We start from the raw sequence: 27,607 nt of genomic DNA, 5'->3' as shown, positions 1-27,607 counted from the left end.
AGAATGTTCATCTTTCCACTGAAAGATGAACATGCGAAATTTGGTGCCATCACATAATTTCTCTTATTTTATGCAATGTGATCACTAAAAAGTTATACATATACCTTTTTGTCTCTTCAAAATATAATAATATGCCATTTTTAAATGCAAAAATATAATGCAAAAATTACCGAAAAAAATCAATGTTTGAAAGAAATAGCTAAATAATTTTCCAAATGAGAGATAAATTCATAAGGAGTGTCGTTTCCTATATTTGTAATAAATTACTCTTTGATATTAGTTAAACCCAACAGTACCTACCAATAACATTTTTGAAGTGGAAATTAGCAATAAAGTCACAAAACTACAAAATAGTCCTGGAAAAATATTGCATATTTCTGCATTTTTTCTAAATTTGCGAATATTGCGAATGATTTCTGATTCATGAACAATTACTGAGTGTTATCAAAACCTTTTCATATATAGCAATATACATATGTATATATTCTGTTCAATTTGAATTAAATAATTTCTTCACGTTTTTGAAATCATAAAACATTATTTTGTATGTACATAGTTAGAATAAATTTTAGAAATACTTTTTAAAAATAACATTTTATTTGAAGTGACCCTGAAATATTGAAAAAGAATTCTTGTACATAATATAATACTTGTTTTGAATGAAGAACAATGAATCCTAGAACGGCAACATATAGATAGAATACCATTTTATCTTTTAAAATTATTATCAATTTCAAGTCTGTTGAGTATTAAATTTATACAAAAATTTTCCTTATATAAGTAAATATTATATAGTATGTACTTAATATATTATGTATCACATACATTTACCACCCTAAAGTTGTGTTGAATAACTAAAATATTGTTACTCTTTCCTTCGATTTTCAATATCTTTTGTTTTCGGACCTTTTCAAAATACAATGAATAGCTACATAAGAATAGAAAAATAAAAAAATGAAAATTTTTTATATTTTTTTCTTTTATGAAAGAAAAAATAAATTTACTTTTTATTAAAAAATAATTGTTTAGTTATGGAACAAAACAAGAAAAGTATAAAAAGAACAAATTCCCTTGTTTCATTATTAGTTTTCAAATATAATGAAAAGCACAATAAGTACAGCTTTTCAGAGAATATGGTTTTTTATTGTATTCTCTTACCCCATATTTTACGCCAATATAATTGCCGGAAACTCAATAAAACATGCCACCATCATCGACAAAATATTAATAACTTTTGTTTCGTAATTCTAAAATAAAAGACTAAAATAAGCTTTCATTTAAGAATTTTTCTTACATATTAAGTAGCAATACTTTTACATAAATCACCATCACTTTATTATTAAATAACAACTAATCACTTTGTCAGCAGGTTTTACAATATTTTGTAGTGATTCATTTCAAAATACTCTTTTGTATTATATATCAATACATACTTTCGTGTTTCCTATATCGTTCCGTAATTATTACATTTTTTAAGGAGTGGGAAGGCAGTTGTTCATTTGCTATTCAATTCTGTTGTAATAAAGCTGCATTTCTATTATAGACTTCAGCTATTCAATTGTTTTAATAAAGCTGCATTCCGATAGAAAAAAAATTTTTCCTTTTTTAAGACCATTTGATAAAGCAAACTTGTAACAGCTATTTCAATATTATAAAACATAGCTTGGTTATAATAACAAATTAATCACTTTCAATTTAGAATATTTGCTTTCCAAAATCATTGAAATTTTTCATATTGTTTGAAATATTAATTTTTTACAATATATTTTAATTCCTCCACTTATTTATCGATCAATATTTTTTTTAACTTTTGTAAATATAAAAAATTCTTGTAACTTATCCGAAATGTATTCTAAATATTAACATTTTTGCTATACATTTCTCTTTACCTTTTACGAATATAAATAAATATTTGTAGTACTTAATGCGTCCAGAGGTTGTAGAAATTTATTGAACATTTGTTTTAAAGTGGAATATAAAAATGTCGAAATTGATTGTAAAAAATTAGCCTTTTTAGATTTTATTTTTATTTTGTTGTATTCGAAAAAAAGAGAAGTACATAGAAGTTAAACTTTACAATATTTGCTTTTTAAATTGTCTGCAAGCAATATTTTATAAGCTTTTTAACACATTCTATTATTAAAGTTTTAACACATTCTATGGTACAAAATCTACATTTTAATCTGAGTTTGATGATAATCGTATATCTTCTAAATCCTGCTTGGCATTATCATATCAATACTGTTTTTATCTGACGGTATAAATTTTTGCTGAAAATTTGAGCAATGATCAGCTGACTTATTTTGGTTGTAATTTTTTGTAGATAACTGTTAAATGCCGTCAGGCAAAGAATAACGTCAAGCAGTGTTTACATATACGAAAAGTTGCCAAATATAAAATGCAAAATTACCCGAAAAAGAAATCAAAGTTATACCCAATTTTTGTACAACTCAAAATTGACAACCCCATTTTTGGCAACTCTACTTGTACGGCTCTCCTCAGATTCTGATGAGAAAATGTAAAATGAAAATGTAAAAAATAGAACATTGTCTGTATGTCTATATATATATATGAGCACAGGTCCAAAGGTAGGTTGAAAATGATATACGAATATAACGAATATAACTTATGTTGTTGTACAAAAAAGAATCTTTATATTTTTCGAATCAGAGTATCGTGAAAAATGGAGAAAAAAACTTTCTTTTTAATTTAGAAAAAGAAATTAATATTGAAATTGCTTTCTCTCTTTATACCATTTTTTCTTTTTCACTTTATATTTGTCCTTACATTAAGATTAAATGAAAATTATCATATCAGGATAATGACAAGATTTTTAAATAAACTATGTTTTCCTTTAGAGATGAAAGAAGTAAAAAGTTCTAAAATTTTTATTTTACATTCTTTTTTGTATTTATTTAAGAAATTAAGATCTTTAAATAGGGAATGGAAAAAGCTGTTACAATGATTTTGAAAGAAAATTTGTAATTATTTCAGTTTGTACTTGCGCTAACGAAGAAACGACGTGGCATTTTAGTAACTAGTGATTAAACTCTCCATAAAACATATTACTCTGGAAAACTCTGGATTACACTGGAAAGTTGTAGCGAAATTTAATTGCAAGTCATAAAAAATTTTAATTTAACCCAAAAGCGGCATCAATTATGTTGTACAAAACTAAATATGACATTCACTTGATGATTGTGTTTTATTCTTATTTAAAACTTAATTATAATTTATATAGTAATTTAAATGAAACCTAATAAAACAAGCCATTTTGCTTCATTAAAATTATTTAGAATTACTTAGTAGATTGCCGGTTTTAAGATTATAATTTTGAATTCTGTTTCCGAGTTACAATTTAAGTTTACAAATGTATTTAAATTTAAATATTTATATATTTTTATATTATTATAATTCACAGTGGTATTCTTAAAATATAGGAATTGTTTTTGCTTATAAATTGAAACAAAAATTTAATTCACATGTTGCTGCTTTCTTATTGTTTATAAATTTACAAGCAACAGGAGTATAAAATTAAATGCCTCATAAATAAGGAAAGTGTAAACATGCCATAAGACAAAATACTTACAAAAGCGGAATGAATTTCTATAAAACGTTGTTGATCTTTTTCTCCTTTGCTCTCTTTCTCTCTCTCTCTTTAACTAAAAGTAAAATTGCGAAAGTGCTTTGTGATTTGTCTCAAATAGTGTTATTAAAAATTTGTTTTTCCTTAGAACTTTTTTTTGTTAAAACGCCACCTTGTGGTATTTTAAATAAAAATTTGATTTATTTAAGATTAAATGCGACATTTTGTTTAGTTTAAATCTTAAAGATGAAATTAAAAATAAATATAATATTTACTCAAATCTAAAATATCTATATAATGAGAAAAAAATTTTAACGAAATTTTATATTATAGTAGTTTATTTATTATGAAAATGCAACTAAATGAGAGTGAGAAATTATAAGTTTGGTTTTTAAAATTATATAGAGAGCACAAAGTAGTAAAATGAAGAGAGATCAATCATTACGGAATTAAAATTCATTTCGAATATTATTTGTAAGTATAATATACATATGTACATGAGAACGAACACACAAACATAAAATTAGTACGGGATAAAACAATCGACAACAAAAAACAATAGTATGAAATGTTACCCAAAATAATAAAAAAAATGAGAAATATTGACAACATGTCGGATTTGATAATGTCTTTTATGGCTTTTATATTTTGTGTTTATTAACATTAAATACTAACCGATATGCATGTTAATAAAAATACATATGTCAAATTCAAAAGAAAAAATGCTCTCAAATTTCAGCTACCATATAATGGCTGACTGAGTCAATAGTGTCACAACTCAAAATACTTTAATTTTGACAATAATGTTATTTGATAGAACAATTTTTCTCGTGTTTTCAAAAATTGAATAAGGAAAATCGACGCAACTGAGAATGATAAATTATTCGCTGCAAATGACATATAACCTTTTGAAACTGCTTCAATTGTTAAATTTGGTTTACTATGGCTAATTTATAAGTAAAATACATATATGTAACTTTTTGCTATGATAAAAAAATTAGTTTTGTTTAAATTTTCATATTTAATTGGAAAATTATGTTTTTTTGGGTTGCTAGAGTCTTCACAGTAACCGAACAATATACAAACAACGTGATAACAATTTAGAAACTCAAAAAAAAAAACTTCCTTCTATTTTAAATTTTTTTTGTTCTTGTTTTTGTTTTTTTCCGGTAGATGTCATTTGTGCAACTTTACTTAAAATAAGTTTCTTTAGATTTTCTTTAGATAATTCTTAATATGTGAAAGTTTAAATCCGTACGTACAGTTAAATTGTGTTGAAAGAAAAAAGTACATCATTAAGAAAACATGGAGCTGTTGTAATATATAAAATTCTTATTAAACGAAAAAAAAACGAACATTCGGGAACTATACGAACAAAACTGCTCTTTGTTCAAGATTTCATATAATTGGTTATTGTAAGCCTTGAACCTTTCAACACTTAAATGTTCAAGGCTTACGATTCAAGCATTTTAGCACAAAATTGACAATTTCAATGTGCAACGGTATTTGCAGTCTGCAACAGAGTTATGAAAGCAACTGAAATAGTGATAGGTCTCCTTTTAAAGGTGATCAAGCAGCTGATTAAGTTCATTTTCAAAATTAAGTGAAACAAATTGTTCAGTCTCCTGGAAACTCTAAAATATTATCTATGTTTAACTATATACCTATTATGATTGAAGAATGGATTCTTGTTAAAGAAAACAAAATCGCTTTATTATTCTTTTTGTTTATACAACATTACGTTACAATCTTTTATTGTTTTTTAAGTTTTTATGTTGTTGCCGCACCAATATTACTAAATAATCCGGCATTATCTTTTTATATCGTTCAAAAATTTGTAAGTTTCTTTATATATGTATATAGATATTTTATGTATATACGTTTCTTTATCTACCGTCGCATGTATGCATAAGAAAAAGAACAAAATAAGAATATGGAAGATATGAAAATAAGTTCCTTTTTTGTTTTAAGATTTTGAAATTTTCTTTTGATATTTTTTATTAACAAAACAAAAAAAATTTTCCATTATGTTTATTTTTAGAAAGGAAAAAACCCAAAAAAAAAGGAAATGTATGGTGGATTTTTATTCTGAAAAATCCACTTAAAAATATTTGAAATAGTTTCATATTTTTTAGGTATAATCACGTCTTAGACTGAATAAGAAATATTATATATATACGGTTAATACATAAAATGAATCAATAACGTTATTTCTTTATAAAGTTAAAAATTGCGTTTGTGTGTTTGTTATAATACAAATATCTTAAAATCCATAAATAATTTAAATTTTTACCCATATAACATTTAATTTTTGTCAATAAATTTAATTTAATTTGAACATCTTATAATAACTTCGTTCTTCTCCCTAAAGATGTCATTATTTATGTATGCTATGCTCTCTATAAGTCAATAATCATAAACTCAATTATCATCAAACTTTTATATAATTTCAAAATTTTTAAAATCACAATCAGTTTGTGTCATTTTCCAATTCAAATCAGAGTAAAGTTAATTTTGTTCGGATCAAATTGTTTTTTGATTACAAACAGGTGAAATTTTTGTTTTACTTTTTGGCATACGTACATATACACATACATATTTACGTAAGTATTTCTTATTTTAATATCAAAAAGTTTAGACTTTATTCAAAAGAATTTCGTAAAATTAAAAGTATTATAACATACATATGTATCTATGTATATTTACGTATGTAGAAAAAACAAGTCGAAAAATGTGAAAGAAAATTAGAAAATTCTTGATTTTTTTTTTTGTATACATACATACATATACATGTAGGTACATACATACATATTTTTGAATTTAAGGGGCATACTTCACTTCAAATATTGAATTTTATATGTAAAAAGAATATATGATAAAGGAGAAATAATAGAAGAGTAAAATGCAAATAATAAAATGTAGACGTAGATGCTATCTAAAAGTTCTCTCGCACATGGTACTATTGTGGTATACGATACAAAATTCATATGTATATGATGATTCCAAAAATGTTTTACTGTATGTATACCAATATCACATCTGCAGACAGTAAGGCGGCACTGTGTAATATGTGAAAGCAAAATAAAAGAAGATGATTAAAGATTAACAATTATAATACATTCAACTTTTGTTTCAATATAAATAATGACAGTATAATGACGAATTATTTAAAAGTTGAATTTTTTTATTTCAATATTATTTAAGCTGATTATAAAAGACTTTTGTATTAAAAAGCTTCTTAGTGCCATTTAATTACCATAGATATAATATGTAAATTTAGTCTGAATATGGGGTGAATATTGTGTTATACAGCTACAGCAATAGAAACATAGATATCGCATATTTTTCTATGTGTTTGCAGTACATATATTGAATGCTTTATGAAAATTTTCCAATGCAGGCACATTCAGCCATAGGTACCCAATAAATTTAATTTATATTGGAGGTGTGATATTAAATAAATGTAAATGTATAATGTAAAAAATTCTACTATATAGGTGTTACATATTATGAGGTGTACAGTATTGAAAATTTGATATTGTAAGTTACAACTGAAATATGATAAAGCATACAAACAAAAGCATAAAATTAAAAAGTAAAACATTGATTGTTAAAAAATTACATGGCCAAATAATTAAGGAATTATGATCTAATTTTTTAGCAAGTATTGAGTATTTGTAGTACATTTGCAGTTCGTAAAGTTCTAATGCTTGAAATGCATAGCTGTAAGAAACATTTTAAATCAAATAATATGAGTGTTGTTTGAGACTTCTTAAAATCCTTCTAGCACGGAAACTATCCCGTTTTGACAATAGGTTTCGAATAAAAATTTTACTCATTTTCGATCAGCTACCTGATGGTATATAACTCTTAATTTATTGTTGAATAATCCTGTATACTTACTTAATAAATGAAATTTCGATATATTAAAGGTCATTCGAAATACTTTGCTAAGTTATTGCTTTTCAAAAAAGTGAGATATTTTTCGACTGTGTTGTTTTTGTAAAATTATTGCTAAAGAGTACAATTGTAAGTGAAGTACATATATAGGTACTCTTGAAAAATCAAAGAAATTTCGAAAATATTTTTATTAATGTATTCCATATGTATGCTTGTAAATGATGTATATTTTGTATAGCTATGCAATATCTATATAAATGTAAATTTAAGGCATCTTCACATATCCATCCGTCATGTATTTTAAATTTTTATGTTTTTAACATTTTTTTTTCAGTTATTATTTTTTTCCCTTTATATAGGAACTTTATTTTATAGCTTTCTTTTTATGTTATATGACTTTTTGGTTCCTATCCTACATGATACGTAATGTTATATGTACGTATAAAATCTTCAAAATTTTCAAGTATAGAAAATTAAATTTTTTTGTACTTTTACGGTACTCTTTCCATTTCCATAAGTGTCTTATGGACTTTGCAATTTTTGTTTTTCCTTGAATGTTTCACATATACATACATATTAAATTATGTTATGTTATGGATTAAATTTAAGAGGACTTACGAGTCTTATTTTGTTTTTTGTTGAGCTGAAGCGATTTTGACGTCACAAAAGGTTTTTTGTCAAAATTTAAAATGGAAATAAATAAATGCATGTGTATATACATGGTGTATATATGGTAATCTTTATTACATATAAAGAAAATTTTTGAAAAATAATCTACATTATTGTGTGTTGATTTTGACATAAGACATAATAAGGTTATATATAAGTAAGGGTGTAAAAAAATCAATCTATATTTCATGTTTTTTATTAAAAATTTATTTATTGTATAAGAATTTTAAAATTCTCAAGATGTATAATTAAACAATTGTAGATATACTGGTAGTTGTGTTATTGGAAGGTCGTTGTTTTCTTTTTGGTGGTATTCATGTAGAATATCAACAAACTAATGCATAACTAACGGCAATTAGGCTAAACCCTGGAATAATAAGTCTATTTTCCATAATCATTTTAGCTAAAATTTTAAAATGGCTGCCATACTAGATGCAGACCAGTAAGATTTACGCTGTTGGGTTTATTTTTAATTTATTTAAAAATTATGATATTCTCTTTTCTAAAGGAAATCAAAACCTTCATATGAAATCATATTTTATAAACGTAAATGTAAAAGTTAAATTAAAATACCACTAAAAATACAGAAATTAATTGATAAATTATATTTTCCGTTAAAAAAAAATGGTTATTTTTTATACTCATTATATGTATGTATATGTATCTGTTTATAGTTAGAAAAATATATAACAGTTAGTAATGAAAAAAAAATAGGTAGGTATAAGGATATTTTTTAAATGGAAACCTTTTCTAGGCTTCCTTCTCTTCCATATATTACAATGTAACAAGTGGAAAAATAATTTTATTTTCATTCCGGCCTCTAAATAAAATATTGTTACGTATATCAAGAATGATAAAATTAAATTTTAAAACTGGAAATTGACTTCCTTGAAGTGAAATATAATTGAATTTTGTTTTTTTTTGTAAATAATTGAGAAATGATTCAATAAACATTTTAATTAAATTCTTTTTTTTTTTAAAGAGTTTTATATAAATATTTTCCATTAACCCTGTGTTAATAAATTCATTATTCATAAGTTCATTTAAAACTCAAAGATATAATTTAATTTTTAATGGCAAATATTAAAAACGAAGAAGGAAAATGCTTTTAAAAGATACCAATATGATAATGCAATTATTATAAACCAAAAAATTTAATGGAAATGTAATAAATTTAATTAACCTACTATAAAAGAAATAAATTTGAATATCCTGCTCTAAAAGATTTTCCTATAAGTTTCAACATGAATTTAGAATATGTATAAAGAAATTTAAGATTTTCGTATATTGTCAGTATGTCAAATTATGTATACAATATGTGGACACCATTTTACAATATCAAATGTCAACAAAAAATTTCAATAATATTGTCAAAGATTGCAATTGATTTTAGCGTACAAATAATTTCTAAGCCTCAAAAAATAATTTCATTGTAAATTTTAATTAAGAATTATTAAAGAAAAGACTTTAGTTTGTCAAATTTATAAAAAATTTTTACTTTTTATATAATTTATCTAATTTCTCATTTTTATTATATTTTACAGATTTTTTTTTTTTCGGAAAATCAACAACAAAAAATAATAGTTTTGGCTATGTAGTTGGAAAATGAATCTACTGTTCGAAAATTTATTATAAATTTTATAAAAATAATAAAAAATCAATATTTTTCATATAAAAAATTATATAATGTCATGCCAAAGGACCCCGCCAGCGAGTCCACGTGCACCAAAAATACAACAACAATCATGGGATGACTGTGATTCACCACCAATTGATTTATTTGATCCATATCGTCAAAATATAGCAAGTCCTCCAAGAAGTCCATCACATCGAAAACAACCACCGATTATATTGCAACAGCCTCCAAAATCTCCAAAATCATCAAGGTATAATAATGATTAAATTTTTTTTTTAAATTAATTGTACCGCAAAATTTTCCTGCAAAGTCTTTTTTAAGTTTTTTTAATTATTGTACCTGAGATTTCAGTCTAAAACTTTCATTTAAAATTTTGAATCTAACTTGATCAGCTATATGTATGTAAAAACATTGTTACGTCAAGTTAACAGAATCTAATTTGAAATCGTATTTGGCCAAAAAAAATTTACGTTTAATGTTTTTACGAATGTACGAGTACATCGTAATACGATACAAAAAATTTTAATTCTTAAACTTCACACAATTTAACTTAAATAAAGTAATTGTGTAAATACATATGTACATACACATGTTCGTGTATGATTAATATTTTTCAATCATAATTATTTAGGGAATTATGTCAAAATTCTTTAGAATATTTTGTTGTTTTAAAATATTTTCAAAAAATCAAAATTATTCAATTTGATATTCGAGTATTAATATGCGGATGTACATATTTGGTTTTTATATTTACATATAATTAAAAAAAGTTTGGGATCCGGTCCATTATCATAATTATATTATGATAATTATGTTTCTACATACAAAACGTACTTACATTCATATATGCAAAAATTAATCCGCAATTATTATCCTTTGTTTTTAAACCGAATATTTACCAATTTTCATGTGAATATCAATTTTTGGGGCATAAAAATATGGTTTGTAGTAAAATTTAATATTATTAATTCAAAATTGCATAATAATTTTATAAATAGCATTTAATTAAAATTTATAAATAACAATATTAATATACAGATGTATAAGCTGATATAATTTTTTTTTTTTTTTGAATAAATTACAGAAAATATAGTAAAACATCAAATAACGTAAATTGTTATTATGATACACCATCCGTTGTCTCATCAGTACGTAGTCCAACAGCAAATGTTGGTGTACATCATCATGGAACATCACGTTCATTTAATAATTTTCAAGTAACATCAAATAATAGTCCAAAATATGAGAATCCACCACGTAGCCCAAAAATTACTACAACTTATGCAAATGATGATGATGATCATGGTAGTAATAATGGTCATGGTGTTGGTGTTATTGTTAATAACGGTGATATTATAGATAATGATGACGATGATTGTATAACATCAGCTTCATCATCAACATCATATTATCAGACACCGACATCTGGTTCAAGAAGTCCAAAACAATGTGGTGGCAGTGGTGGTGGTGGTAATAGCGGAAGTATTGGAAGCGGTGCAGGTGGATTCAATAGTACAGGTTATTATACTGATAGTCGAAATCAATCACCACGTCCAAGTCCAAAATCACCAAGAAAATTTGTTTTTGATGCGATCAGTCCAAGTTATGAACAAAAAGGTAAGCATAACCTTTGTATATGTCTTTTGAAAATTTCGACAATATAATATGCATGTTTTTCAACATTTTACATACATAATAATTTTTCGCCAGCAAAATTTTTTGAATATTTCAATATTTATTTAAAAGAATCTATATACTCGTATGTATATTGTATACATAAAACTTGCAAACACGCAGCAAAAATTATTTAATTTATTGAAACAATAACGAATATACTCGCATAACTGGCTATCAGTTTTATAAAATGTTTAAAATGTATCATGCGAAGGAATTATAATTAATATGTATTTTCATTTTTTTTGACTCGTGGCATTTGTTTAAATTTGTAATTTGATTATTATGAATTTGCATTTATGTATATTTGATTGTACTGATTGAAATTTCATATATTTACGGTCTAAGGATTTTCGCTGTTGTTAAGCGGATTAAATGTATACACAATTACGTGTTATTTTGCCTGATTTTATGAAAATGAAACGTAAATATTAGCAACCATCCAAAATAAATAAATAAAAAACATAAAACGTTTAGAATAACATTTATTGATACATTTACTGTTAAAATGTGTAGTAATTTTAACAGAAAATTTGGTTCAGTTTTTTCATTTTGTTAATTTGAATTTAATTGAGAAATATTTGAAATATTGCGTGTAACGTAGACATATACATGTACATATTATATTTATTGTTTTGGTTGGTGCCGTCTTCAAACATTATTTATATTAGAAACGTCGCCGGACCTTATGATATTATTATTATTACGGTATTATGATCAATAAGTTTTTGCTTAAAAACATAAATGGTATTGATTCAAACGACGTGAACGAGATTTAATACTTTTCGACATACGATAAAATTTTTCGATAAATTGAAATCGAAAAATTGATCTATTTGCAATTAAGATAGAGTAATTTTGAAAACTCGACCAAGTAGGAGACAATATTGTACATATTTTCTGAATTCAAAGTACACTTACAATGTTCATTCAACGTTATATATTTTTCCAATTCAGTTATTAAATACTTGAGGTTTCAGAAAAGAATATTCTTCATACAAACAATATCCCGTTATTATGGTTTTCCAAACTTTCAGATTACTTTTTACGCCACGAAGATCTGCGTTTTAATGTTTAATTCTCAAGTTTCTACATTAAGCCGTTATCATATTGCAACCATTAAAAAACTTTTCTCGTAGCAAACTGGCATATTGTATTTAGACTTTATTTATAAGTTTTGCTTTATCTACATTTTGATTTTATTAAAAATATTTGCATAATAGAAGGCGAACTTGAAAAGTGAAATTTTACTTATCTGGGAATTTTAAAGAATTTTAATGAAAAAGATAACTTTTCTGAAAGCGTCCTTTTTTTAGCAATTTATTTTTTGGGACATGAAATGAATATTCTAACAAATCTTTTTCATTTTTCATAAATGTTTTAAAAAATAATACCGTTTTAAATTAATTAAACATTAAATTGGTTTTCTTTTTAAAAAAATTTTTTTTTTTGAAAAATTGTTAAGTACACAATAATTTTGTGAACTTTCACTAAACAAACTTTTTACAGAATTATTTTAAAGTACTTTTGAATCCAAATTCAATAAAATAGCAAAATAAATTTTGAACTGCTTATATTTTTAGAAGGTCGCATGCACAATATGTAAATAAATAAATTCAAGAGTTCAAATAAATTAAATAAAAATCATTTTGATTAATTTTCGAAATTTTTAGTTTGTATTCTTGTACTGAAATTTCTAAATTTTATTTATTAATGGGTATGACGTGGACCAAGTTTATATCAATTGGTCCTTTTCATTTTGTTTTTTCTTGTACATTTGTGTACAACTTTCATTTCTCTTTTTTTTTTTTTTTTAATTTTCTTTCTAGTCAATTGAGCAATATTTTTTTTGTAAATTTGTTTTTGGCATTTTTTCTCTTCTTTTACTTTTCTAAGCTATTAAATATTCAAAACCATTAGAATTCATTATGAACCCGCTTTAAATGTGTACCCACATCTTTTTTGCTAATTCTTTCAATAAAAAAATGTACACATAGCTTTAAAGCTATACGTTGAAAAGATAAAAGTTTTGAACTGATATTTAAGTATACATTTAAGTAGTATAAGAGAAAATTTTTACAATATTACAACAAAGGACACACATACCTAAAAATTAGGTATGTGTGTCATGGTTTTTATATTATTTTTTTTTTGTTAAGATAGGCCATTAAAGGCATTATGTATAAAAGAACAACAATAATAAAAGAATAAAAAATATGTGGTATGACAATGAATACAATCCGAACACAATCATTTTAAATTTTTAATTCTGGTTCCATGCAACAGGTATTAGGTAAACATTAAAAATGCATTTGAATATTATGGTTACAATTTGCCACTAGAGGGTTTCTTATTTTATTTTTATCATACTTTTACCACTTTCTATAGCAAATTTTCTTTTTTTTTGTTTTTGTAAAATAAATGTAAAATAATGGTTTTTATTGTTTTGAATTATAAATGATTATAAAAAGTCTTTCAATTTTAGTCTATATTATACCAATTAATCTTCATTAGTTTTTATTACTTTTCATCTATAATATCAAGATATCAAGATGTATACGAATTTATACAAATGGTTCTGACTGAATTGTAGATCGCAACTGATAGAAGCATGCCAAAAATAACACTTAATGTGGAGATAATAGAATAAGAAATTTATAAGTAATTTCAAAATAATTTAGTAGTAAAATTGATTGACCTTTAAAATAAAAAATTATATGTAAATTTTATTATTCCCTTAAATCGATGTCTTTTGGTGAATTTGTTGAATATTTGTTGTAGGTTTAACTGCATTAAAATTTCAAAGTAATTGTAAGAATTGATATATTAATTTCAATAAATGCTTTTAATGCTAAACTAATTCAATTTTGCCAAATTTATATTGATAATAAAATAAATGGTTGGTTTAAATTTAATTTACATTATCTCTGTTTTTAATAGGGAATACTAAAATTCAAATTATAATTTCATATGTTGCTTTGCCAAGATGCGATTATTAATTGGCGAACATACATGATGTTAAACATTCCATATACAATTCTGTTTTAAACAGTCAAATTATAATTTTTTTCGCAGCAAAAAATTTTTGCAACAATTTTCCTAATAATTAAATTTTATTTCTCAGTATTTTCATTAAATAATTAAAAAACAAATTATTGTTTTAATAAAAAAAAATTTATTGTTGAATTTCCTTACTCATAATCTCGTTATGCACGTGTAGGAAACATCCCCTTATCTGGTGTAAAACAAAGATTTAACGAAAGCACACTGAATGAAAATGGCGACCTTTTAACAAACTTCTGTGCTCATAATAGTCTTCGGTTAAACAACACGTTCTTTGATCATGATTTTAGGTATAAGTACACATTCGAAAACTACCAGGGGAACCGTTCCATGATCGATTATATAATTACGAGCAGACACTTCAAGCCCGCAGAAATTTTAGATGTTCGGACTCTAAACTCAGCGAATATTGGCAGTGACCATGCACCAGTTCTCGGTAAAATTCGATTGAAGTACAATCTGTGTCCTAACAATAGCCATGACACAATTGAAAAGTTTAACGTCGAATCATTCCAGAATGAAAGTACTAAATACCTTTACCAACGAAGACTCAATGATAAAACACACGATAACCCAATAGTTGAAACAAATAATCCAGATCAAGCGTGGGAAAGACTGAAAAATAACATAATGAGTGCAGCAGGTGAAGCGCTAGGTAGAAGAACTGTTAGAGCAAGAAAAACAACTAACTATAAAACCCCATGGTTCACAGAAGAGGTCAAACGAATTGCTAAAGAGAAGAAGCAATCGTATCTGCGTTATAAAACCACCAGAACGCTAGAAGATAAGCAGTCTTACATTCGTATCAGAAATGAGGCAAACAGAAAAATAAGAGAAATCAAAGAGTCGTACTGGGAAAGATTCACTAAAGATATGGAAAACGACATGTACGGGGCTCAGAAAAAAGTGTGGAAAATGTTGCGCAATAGAAAATCTGAAGTAAGCGAAACAGTCAAAATAAACCCCATTAGCAATAGAAGATGGATGAATTTCTTTCAGATATTGTATGAGCAAGACACTTCAGAAGAATCATCAAGCGAGCAGTTTATCACGAACAATATAGAGCGCGTTACAGTAGAATATCATAATTTAGATAATGCAATAACTAAACTGAAGAATAGAAAAGCTCCTGGCAACGACCGCATTACTAACGAAATGCTGAAGTATGGTGGTGAGTCTCTGCAAACCGAACTAGTAAAGCTGTTCCAAATTATCTTTACAACTAATAAGGTACCCGTTGAATGGAAGGGAAGCGTAACCATACCGATTTTTAAAAAGGGTAACAAGAACGACCCTAAAAATTATCGTGCTATAACACTTTTGTCTTCCTCACAGAAGCTCCTGTCAAAAGTAATTATAGACAAAATGGCCTCATACGTCACAACTCGAGAAGAACAACAGGGCTTTAGAGCCAACAGATCGACAACGGACGCCATTTTTATAGTTCGACAAATAGCAGAAAAATCTATCGAATTTAACGTCCCGGCTTTCATGTGCTTCGTAGATCTTGTCAAGGCTTTCGATCGAGTAAGATTGCAAGACGTACTAAACATCCTTCATGAAAAAAATGTGCCTTTAGATGTAATAGAAGTTGTTAAAGATCTAAATACTGAATGCAAAACTAGAATACAGGTTGATGGAAAATTGGGAGACGAAATCAACTGCAAGACAGGTATCCGTCAAGGAGATTCACTAAGCCCTATATTATTTAATCTCGTTATGGATAAAATAATCGAAGAGGTGGACAACCTAACGGGCTATCAAATGGGTGATAATAATATATCAATTGTGTGCTATGCAGATGATGCAATCCTGATCGCCAAAACAGAAAATGATCTACAAAGGCTTCTTCATAAATTCGTCGTTACTGCAAAAAAGTACAATATGGAGGTCTCGATAGAAAAAACAAAATCTTTAGTTATTTCCAAGGAACCTATTAGATGTAAACTCGAAATAGAAACAAAAATGATTGAACAAGTAATGAAGTTTAAATATCTGGGGGTCGAAATAACAAGTGAACGCAACACGGTAAGAGAAGTAAGAGAAAGCAGTATGAGAGGAGCACGTGTATCAGGTTTCTTGGCCGATACTGTATGGAGAAATAAATATTTGAGCGTCAAAAGCAAAACAAAGATATATAAGACGGTTGTCAGACCTATACTTACGTATGCATCTGAAACTAGAGCTGAAACGAGTACAACAAAACAGCTACTACGTACGGCGGAGATGAATACTCTAAGAGCAATTGTAGGAAAGACCAGACTAGATCGTGTAAGAAATACTGAGGTTCGTACACAGTGCGACATTACCGACATTGCGAAATTCATAAAAAGCAGAAGAAAAGCCTGGGATAATCATGTATCTAGAGCCAGTCAAAACCAACTTATTAAAATAGCCAGGGATAATAAACCATTTGGAAGACGTCTACCAGGCAGACCGCCGAAACGATGGGCTCAAAGCTGGATATCTACATCAACGGAACTTTAGGAAATTGCATCTTTCATTTCAATCTATTATTTCACTATCAAACAAATAACTATACACTTAATTAACTTAACCATTAACATAACGTTTTAACTACAAACTATTCATTTTTATAACTTCCATAATTTTTTTAAAAAAAACTGTAATTGAACGACTAGCGTGTAGAAAAACAAGCAACTATGCTTATAATAAAGAAAAAGAAGAAGAAGAAGAAGAAGAAGAATCTCATTATCTAAATTCTATAAATATATTAAAAATTATGTGTGTGTATATAAAAAAAAAAAAGCAATTCTCAAATTTAATTTTAAAGTTACAATGAAAAAAGCAGAAACAAGAATAAAAAGTAACAAGTGAAAATTTCAAAATATTTTCCATATTTTGAAAATTATAATTATCAGCACGTTTCATTTCAATTACACGAATCAATTGTGATAAAGTGAATAACAAATGTGTTAAATTAACGTTTAAATAAAGTTGAAAATCCCTTGACGAAGGAAACACGTTTTCTTATTTTATTTTAATTTTTTTATTGTTTTTGTTTTTGAGAAAATTTCATTATTTAGCTACCATTTTTTTTTCTCTTGTTCTTTCCGAATTAAATGCGGCGTTAATAATTTTTTCGTCGTTCATTTTGTTGAATATAAGAGTTTTAAACACCTTTTGTGTATTTTTTTAATAATATGAAAATTTTTTTTTCGTTTTATTCACTTTAAAATTATCAATTAAAACGAATAAGAAAATTAATAATTTACACAGTCTTGGAAATTTTTGAAAAAGTTTTTTTTTTTGTATTTCATTTTATTTAACTCAGCCGAAACTTATGCAATATTAATGGATATGTTCCCTACCAGAGGACGGAAATACACCCTGTTGAATAATTTAATTTTCTACACATTGTTTCAAAATACGAATGATATAAAATTAAAAAAATTAATAATAATTTAATTATAATACACCTATAATTTAAAAAATCTTGTGAAAATAAAATATCCTTGATTAAAATGTAAAAGAACTCTAGGTAATGTAATGTATACGGTGTATAATTATGGCATAAGAGCAGAATAGTATCTGGAATTGGCCAGTAATAATTTAATTATAATATATATGTATATGTTTTCAGAAATATTACTACTATCTATAACGGGTGCAGCGGTTCATAGGTACGGGAACTCTCCCTACTTATATGAAAATTGAAAAGAAAAGTTTAATATACAATAATATTATAAAGAAAAGTAAAAATAATTTATATTAATATTTTCGCTCCTATTATTTATTAATTAATTTAAAAATTTTTAAATAAATTTCAAATTAAAAATATAATTTGAATATGTAACTATGATTTTTCGTGAATCTCAGTTAATAAAGAAATTCTTTTGAAGTACTGACAATAAAAAAAATAAACCGTAAAATATTTTTACCTACACGTGTATACATTTTACATATTATATGAATTTATAAATAGATAGTAGTTCATATACATATATAAATGCATATATGTAAAGTGCATTGTATTGTATATTTATAATAAGTTTTAATTTGAAAATAAAAAATTTCATAAAAATAATTTAAATAATAAATTATTTTTAATCCTTTTTAAATATATTGTATGTATGGAGTTACAAAAGTTGCTTATTAAGCATTCTAAAGAATAATAAAATTTTTAATACAGATTTATTATAAACGTTGAAATTGAATATTGAAAATAAGGAAATTTATATTGGACCTTAAATTTGATTGTAAAAATTTTTGTGTGATAATTTGAATTGAATGAGAATATTATTAAGTTGTTTTTAATTAATATTTAACTAAAATGATCAGTAATTAGTGGTATTAATTTTGTCCTTCTTGTGCTAGTAATCCACTGCTGAATGTTAAACGAACACTTTTTCACATGTTATTACTGTAATATTGCAATTATGTTGGTATATTTTTCTTTGCATCTGTCACTATGCATTAATTCTCCTGTTGTTCTTATACTTGCTCAGTTTCCAATATTACTGAGTCAAGACATTATTTTCCTTTCAATATTTTTCCTCTTGTTTTCGATAGTTATTTGGAGTAGCAGCTAACATCTAACATCATTGGTGAACGGTAACCAAGTTTTATCAAAAACTATATTTTAATGAAGATTTATCAAATTTAGACAGAATTTTTAAATCAATATTTTTTCAATTAATTCTAAAATTTCAGTTAGAATTGATTTTTAATCTGGTGTCTGTATTATCTTCTGAATTTCAAGTGCATATTGCTTTATTTTCAATACATGTTGTAATTTTTAAATTTTATTTATGTTTATTTCCTTATTTTCTTAATTTTTATTGAAATTAAATAAAATGAATGTGCCTTGTTACCTTTTTTGTCTCATACATATATTTATTATACAGTTATTTAATATAAGTTATTTTGCAATAAAATACCTTGCTCTTGTACGTTGTATTTTATGAGTTATATATATATACACATAGACATATGTACATATATATATATACATATGAAAACATCAATTCCTGTAGATAATATACATGTTAAGTATTGCATTGAGAATCTATTTATATAATTGAAAAACTTGTCAAGAACTCAAATTAAGATGCACTTCTGGTTTTATTACCAAAAAAAAAGAGAGAAAACAAATAATTTATTTTCATAGAAAAAAAAAGCTTTTGAACTTTTTATAATTTTATTTGGATTTTCAGTATACGAGTATGTGACTGAAAAATTTTAATTTAAACCACCTATACTTGATTATATTATAAGGGTAGTTTTTCGTTTTGTATTTTCAGAGATATTTTGGGTATTGTACACATGCTAATATGGTATAAAAGTAAATCTTCTTTTTTTTTTATATTTTTAAATTATTTTAAATGAAATAAGTTTTTAAGCCCAGGATTACGTCCCACAGATTGTATATATGTATAAGTACACTTGTATAATATATCTCTTTTAATTTCAATAGAATATTCACTTCAACCTTAAACAATATATAGAAAAGTATAACAGCTATAATAAGTTTCAATGTTATTGCTGTTATACAAAAAAAAAAAAAATTTAAAATTAAAAAATTTTCTAATTAAATATTTTAAAAATATTTTCTATAGAAATTTTTTTGTTGTTTATTTTAGTATAGCTAGTTGTAGTCTTTAAAAATTTAATTTATTTTTTTTATTATTTAATTATTTACAAAATTACGTTTGTAGACACATTGTTGCGAACTCAGCTAATTACTTAATTTTTCAATATATTGGAATTTATGAAGAATTCGTGATTCCATGATTTTTGAAAGAGGCCTTATTGCTTAATTATTGGGAGCATCTTGTGATCAATTGACTTTAATTCTATTATCATATCATTAATAATTGAGGAATTTTCTAAAGATTTTTTGAATTAAATCTGTTTATTAAAAAAATATATCTATAATAATTGGGGTTTTTACATACATACATAAATCAGAATAATTTAATATGAAGAAATATTGCATACTTCCAGGGAGGAAAATTAAAAATAAAAGAGTATTATTCAAATAAATGTTATTTAAATATTACTAACAATAATCATGAAATTCGATGGTTATGTCTTCCGATGGGAAGATATTTACCGTTAGTTTTTGTTTCTATAGAAATTTTAAAAGTCTTAAAATTTCGGAAATTCATATAAATTCTTATAAATTGAAATTTTTTTTTTAATTTCATTATAGCTTTCGAAGAAGAGGGCTCAGAAAAAAAAAATTCCTTCTAAAAAAATGAATTATTTTTCAATGTTCAAAAGCTACCATTTAATGCCTTCTACATATTAATGCCTAGAAGAAAAACCAAAATTTGTTATTTGGTGTGGCCGTTGTGACAGGTCAGCCAAACACAATTAGCGCAAAAGTGTCAATTTTCTTCAACTTCGTAACCACCATCGCCTATTTAAGCCATAAATGATCAGCCCGGCACACATTGAGCCAAAAAAATCACAGAGATAGTGAAGAAGTGCTCTTTTTTAATAATTACGTATCAGCATGTTCTTTGCTTGCTATGACTCGTTAAACTCGGAACCCACAGAAGTGTGACGTTGTAGCGAGCCTACAACCTAGACAAAATTTTTTTTCTAGGAAAATTAGTTTTTTCTAAATATCTATTTGCATTAAAAATTTCATCTTCCTATTTCAAAGGGCATAACAGTTTTCTAAAAAGACCGACGGGTGGATGAATTGACAGAGTTTAGCCAATAAGCACTTATTTACAATTTTATTGAAAAAAAAGCCAAATATATATATGGTGGTCCTATGCTGTTTATATCAGTTTTTTTTTTCATTTTCTGCTATCATTGCAGACAGGGTTTTTTTTTTATTTTGTATTAAAGAGTTTTTCTCATTACACGTTCATGTATACACATAAATATGTATAATGTATGTAAACACAAGAGAATTTCATATAATTTTATTTTATTACAAAATTATCTTATATATACGTATTATTATATATTTTTTTCTGGTAAGATTATTGGATTGTTTCATACTAGTCTATATATAACCACATTACAAATACACTTTAGTGCAATGGGATTCAATGTGATAATTGAATATTAAAATAATTACAGGATGTTGTATTTGATTTTACATATTATAGAAAAGAGAAAATATTACGCAAACAAGTAAATATATTTAAACAGTAAATATTTTTTTTTTTTCAATGCATATAGTTATAAAAATGTAAAACGCAGACAATTTGTAAAATAGTTAAAGCCACAAAACCAATTAGTCTAATTTTTTGCTTATCCAGAGAGCTAATTTCTAAAATTAGAAACCTTCGAGCAGTAAAACGTATAGTAATGTTTTAAATTTTTTGTTTATTGTTGTGATTCAAATACCATGAAACTGTCTTCGCCGCAAAAATTACATTGAAATTTCAATTTTACTAAATTATTAAGCGTGAAACTCATATTTGTATGAATGAGCAATTATAAATACAATGATTAAATAAATGAAGCCTTTATAAATCAACTTAATTTATGATGAAATAAAGTTGGGTTAAAACAATGGTTTGCAAAGTAGAACTTTTCCACTAAACATATGAAATTACTGCTTTTAAAAACAATACTACATTATTTAAATTACTTTCGTTTGATATACAGAAATATATCAAAGTATTGCATATATTTAGGACGAGACATAGAAAAAAAATTAAAGGGACGTTAAGATAATGGTGGATTGAAGAGGTAATGCGTCAGTTAAGATTAAAAATCATATTTTTTGATGACATGGTATATATCTTGCACCTTCGCAAATATAAGATGCCGAAAATTGAAATTTAACAAATTTCGGGAGGCCAGTACTTTTTGTCTAGAAGAAAAAAGATATCACAAATTTGCAAATTTTTAATTTTAGCAGCCATTTTATTTTTTTCATATTGCATTACGCTATGTAACACTACTTTTTTGCACAATTTTAAAAATGCTTGTGCTTTTGTTACAATAAATAATCGAAAAAAATGTGCATTTTTATGACTTTGAGAAGGTATAACTTTTAAAGGGGGGCAGATAAATAAAAATTTTCTTTACAAAAATAAGATTGTAGTAAAAATCTATTTATATGTATTAAATATTCAGCTGCCTATCTTGAACGGGACAGAGGGACGCACAGTGTAATACTAATAAGCATATTTTTTCATTTTTTTTTTTGGAAAAGTCTTAAAAATTTTTTAAGAACTACGATTTCATTATCACATTTTACGAAATGAACACATTATAAACATCTATTTAATTTTATTGATTTTCTTTTCAATATAAATTCTTCCGATAATGCAATTGGTTTGTTTCTTTATAAGAGCGGAAAGAACAAATAGAAAATTTTTGAAAATGAGAAAAGAAAATAGAACGTCTCGATAGAATTTTAAAATTTTTATTAGTATTTTTATAATTTTTTATTGTATTTTATTTCATATTTTCTATATTTTAACATTTTTATATCACAATACTTTATTACTTTAAAATTTCATCTCGCCATTGTCATTTTATATCGAAAAGCGATTAATATAAATTTTAAGTCGATCCTCAAAATGCACCTGTAAAAAATTCTCTTTCAATAAAATATTTTTTATATTATTATTATTTGTATTTTTTTTATAATACCATATTGATTTGTTTTTTTTTTTTTTAAAGAATAAATTGAAAATTGTAATTTTCCGATATACATTTATGGTATATATACACACACATGTATACCAATATTTTATAAATTTTATGAAAATATAAAACACATAAACACATACACATATCTACTACACTTAGGAACCCAATCTTAAGTACAATGAATTATACATAAAGTATAAAGAACATCTAGTAATGTACACTTGAGGAAAAAAATATTATAGATGTGGTATATAACAGAAGTATAACAGAGAAAACAAGGAAAACAACACGAAAAAAAAAATTCACGTCGCTCACTTACTTATGTCTTTTTATAGCCTGTCCACATGATATAAGATTTAATATTTATTACATAATATACAATTTGAATTATAGGTACACATACATACACGTGCTTAAATGTTTCGTGTATATACACGGTGAAAATGAAGTATAAAAAAAGAAAAATTCTTCTCATTACCCAATTCATTTTAATATTGACATTAAATCCTTGTAAAAACGAAAGGAAAAAATGTTTCACACATAATGAAAAAAAAAAAAAAAAAATAGAGGAAAAAATCCTTTATTATCAACATTTTATTCTTTTCATTACAATATTGATTGAAATGATGATGACGCGGTTATCAGTGATGATTATGTTGATGATAATAAAAATAATGATAAATAATATTAATAATAATATTGATGATGATAATTTTGTAAAGGTGGAATATCAGATTACCTCTATATGTATACGAGTATAATAAATCAGAAATATATTGGTACCTTATTCATCTAAAAACTACATAAATAAAAAATAATCCGACGACGTACCCAAGTACAAGCCTTTTTTTTTATTCAAAGCCTTTTTTTTTTTTGTTACTTATTTAATATTTTATAATTTGTTGCTTTACCCACATTTCTAATGCAATTTTCAATCTTTTTATGTGTATATGCGAGTACATTAAAAATCAATAGTCTATTCACATCTCTATATCATTTTACATGAATTTGTATATATATGTAAGTAGTAAAAAAAATAAATAATCTATTTTTACGGATTTTAAAATACAATAGAAAGAAAATGTGATATGGTCAACGTATAACCGACCGCAAAATATATTGTTTAATTTGGTGATTATTAAGTGTTGAACAAGATTATGAAAATAACCCTTAAATACTTAAACTTTTACTTAACATACTTAAAAAAAATGTAAATTTGGGTATTAGTAAGATAAGCTAACTTTATCTTATTCGAATTTCCTGAAAAGTTCGTCAGGTAGTGACAATAGTACAAAGAACTCAAGTATTAAATTTCAAAATATTCCATCAATTAGTTCGTTAGATATAATAATATACTTATATAAAATGAGCTTCTAGTGAAAGTTCAGTTCCGGGGACCTAATATTCCTGAAAAATTTATAAATTCATGAAATTGAATTCAAATATTTCAATAAATTCAATTCAATTCCTGAATTCAAATAATAAATTTCAAAGAAACTGATTAATTATTTCTTGTTATATGAAAATTATAAAAAGTTTAGTGGATGAAAATTAATTTCTTGCAAAAGTTAGGAAGTTTTTCATATAAAGCATGTATTCGCACAGATCGACAGACCGAAAAGCCAAGAGAACAACATCTCTATATAAAAATAGTTTATCTGCGCTTGCCTACTTATACCCACTGAGAATTGTGTCTCCACCGAATACTCGAAATGAGGAGTTTTGGTGCTTTCACGACACATTCCTTATTGCATTCAACGTGATCGGCAAAAAACGATAAAATTAATTATTAATGTATTTATGTAGGTCATGTAAATAAACATACATACATACATATTTAAACTGATACAAATTATATTATACTAATATATTTATTTATATTTCACAATATAGTGTTTATAATAATTTTTTTTTTTAAATTCTTTAATTTTCATGAAATAAATAAAAAATTCCATAATTTTCTATAGTGGTTTAAAATAAAACATAACATAGAATGGCTTGTTTGTCTATAAGCCCTATTTACATACTGATTGTAGCATAATTCTTACCAATATTTTAAAATATTTAATGAATTTGAATTTATTTTTAACACATAAACAATTATTAGACACGAAGAGTAGATATCGTCTTTGAAGTATTTTACGTAAATACCCATTAAATTCTAAACTACTCCAATGAATTAAATAGCACATTTTTAGAATGCATTCCAAACTTGTTGTATTTTAATTAAATTTATTATATTTGACTTATGTCGAACATGTTTGATTCTTATTAGAATTAGTTGTATTGGTTGTAGATTAAACATTTCATATTTGAATTTCTATTATATTTAAAAATAATCTATTATTTTTTTAACACTCTGTTTATATTTTATATTTAAAAAACTTAAGTGTATCCTTTCCTATTAACAAGCTTTCATTATTAATTAGAGATCAATTAGAAAATTTTTTGATTTTTCTTCATTTGACTGATTTTTATTATATACATATATGTTCTTTTGAAAATTTTATCCGAATAATTTAAAGTCTAAAAGATAAAAACTTGATCGGATTATTTTCAAATGAAAAGGTAAAAGTCACGGTAAGAAAAAAATTAAAAATGAACAAGAAAAAATTTTCAATGAATTCAGATTGTATAGAAAATATGCTACGAGTATTGGACTTGGAAGAATAGAATTTCCTTTTTTTTTTTTTTTTGGATTTTTCGTTTGTTTTTCTTCAAAAATAGAAGTATGACACTACCGTGAGAAGATTTATTTTTTTTCAAAAACAAAATACATTTGAGGATTTAATGGGAGATGGTAACAAAATATAGTACTCACAATTTAGATAGAATTGGTAAATAAATGGTATTTGCAATTGTAAAAAAAATTGATGAGGCTTTATATTTAATTTATCACTGGTTTTAAATTTTATATAACTTGCTTTGTTAACTTGGATTTTCAATTCAATTTTAATTTTTAATACTTAATACTTTTATGCTAAACTGATGAGTTGAAGTGAAATGAAACCAAAATAGATGTTGATCTGAGTAGGTTTACCTTCAACATGTTTTAAAATCAAATTTAAAATCAACTTGCCGTGTTCAATAATAACATATACTATTTGAATGGTTATATGAACTGAATTATTCTTGGATCGACATTTAAATGTTTGTTCTATATGTCTAAATCAAAAATACTTAATTTTCAATGAAGAACAATTCCTCGCAATGTTAATTGAAATTCAACCAAAATATTTGTTTTATTTTTTTTTTTGGTTTTATTTAAAAATTTTTTGTTTTCCAAAGAAATCCTTGAAAATTTTCTTTTGGAAAGAGTGCGGTTGTCACTGAATTTTAATTTTGATTTTTATAAGAAATTTTAATTTTCTTTTTTCTGCATTGTTTTTTTTTTATTTTAAATAGTCATTGATCTGAACAGACTTAAGTGGATGGAAAATGAAATATCAACCTCTTTTAATGGAAATTAGAGTTTAATTTTGTTTTCTTTAAAAAAGCAAGTATGTACTTTGTTTTTTTTTTTATCCGCTTTATTATTTATTGTAAATAAGGGAGTTGAATAAAAAATTATCTACTTTTAACTTTTAAAAGAATTTAAAATTAAAAAGAATCATTATGTTAAAATATATAATTAAAAATATTCTTTTGTAAATCAAAATAATGTCTACAATTTTGTTTTATCAATTTTATCAGGTGGAAAAACAGGCGGGATGTGTTAAATTACAGCGGGATTATAAAGAAAATTTAAATATTTTAACGAGATAAATGAAAATTTCAGTTGAATTCTAAATTGTGTTAAAAGTAAAAAAAAAAATTTATTTTACACAGACTGATAATGGTTGTTTAAAATTGAAAAAAAAATATCTTAATTTCAAAGGATTAATTTGAGTTAAAGATCGAGCAGATTAATTTAAAATTTCCAAGCTGTTTGTTTTACTTCAAAATGTTAGTATAAAACCGGAGATCAATCAGAATTGAATAAAAATTACGTGAATATTTAAGAAAAATTTAAATTGCAAAATTCATAATAAAAATTATTTGTCTTGTAGCCTAGAAAACCAAAAATTTACAATACGATAGCGAGGTCCACGGAAATTATTATTTGAATTTTGAGAGGTCAAAATGATTTAAAATGAAGAAATTTATGATAATGAAAATATAAGCGATTTTTTCAATTTTGGTATTTTTAATTAAATCCAAATTGTGTGAAGGTTTTCAAAAATGTCATAACGAAAAGGTAACAATAGTTTATTAAAAATTATAAAAAAAAATTTTTTTTTAGTAATTCTTTAAGGAAATTCTTTATTAAAGCAATTTGAATTTCAGTACCCTCTTTAATGTGAAATGTATAAAACGTGTGGTGCAATTAATCAAAAGCAAAAAGAAAAAAACTTGTGAAATAAAAGCAGTCAAAAAAACAACCGTTATTACATTGAATCTTTACAGTTTTCTCGTGTTGTAATTGTTGTTTGGAATAGAAAACGCCT

General features: G+C 25.0%; 1 protein-coding gene across 6 annotated transcripts in view; it reads left to right on the top strand.

Annotated features, from left to right (window-relative positions):
- Window positions 1-27,607, top strand: part of LOC129606700 (uncharacterized) — a 105,681-nt gene that overhangs the window by 25,550 nt on the left and 52,524 nt on the right. For all 6 annotated transcript variants that reach the window (XM_055517171.1, XM_055517169.1, XM_055517173.1 and 3 more), the window contains exons 2-3: window positions 9,700-10,041; window positions 10,876-11,408. In XM_055517171.1, coding sequence (XP_055373146.1) covers window positions 9,842-10,041; window positions 10,876-11,408 — 733 coding nt within the window. In that variant the 5' untranslated portion in view covers window positions 9,700-9,841. The remainder of the gene's footprint in view (window positions 1-9,699; window positions 10,042-10,875; window positions 11,409-27,607) is intronic.

This window comes from Condylostylus longicornis, unplaced genomic scaffold, assembly GCF_029603195.1.
Source record: "Condylostylus longicornis isolate FDR11 unplaced genomic scaffold, ASM2960319v2 ptg000020l, whole genome shotgun sequence".
Lineage (NCBI taxonomy): Eukaryota > Metazoa > Arthropoda > Insecta > Diptera > Dolichopodidae > Condylostylus > Condylostylus longicornis.
The sequence above is the reverse complement of the archived record's forward strand: the minus strand, read 5'-3'. Positions and strand labels throughout refer to the sequence as shown.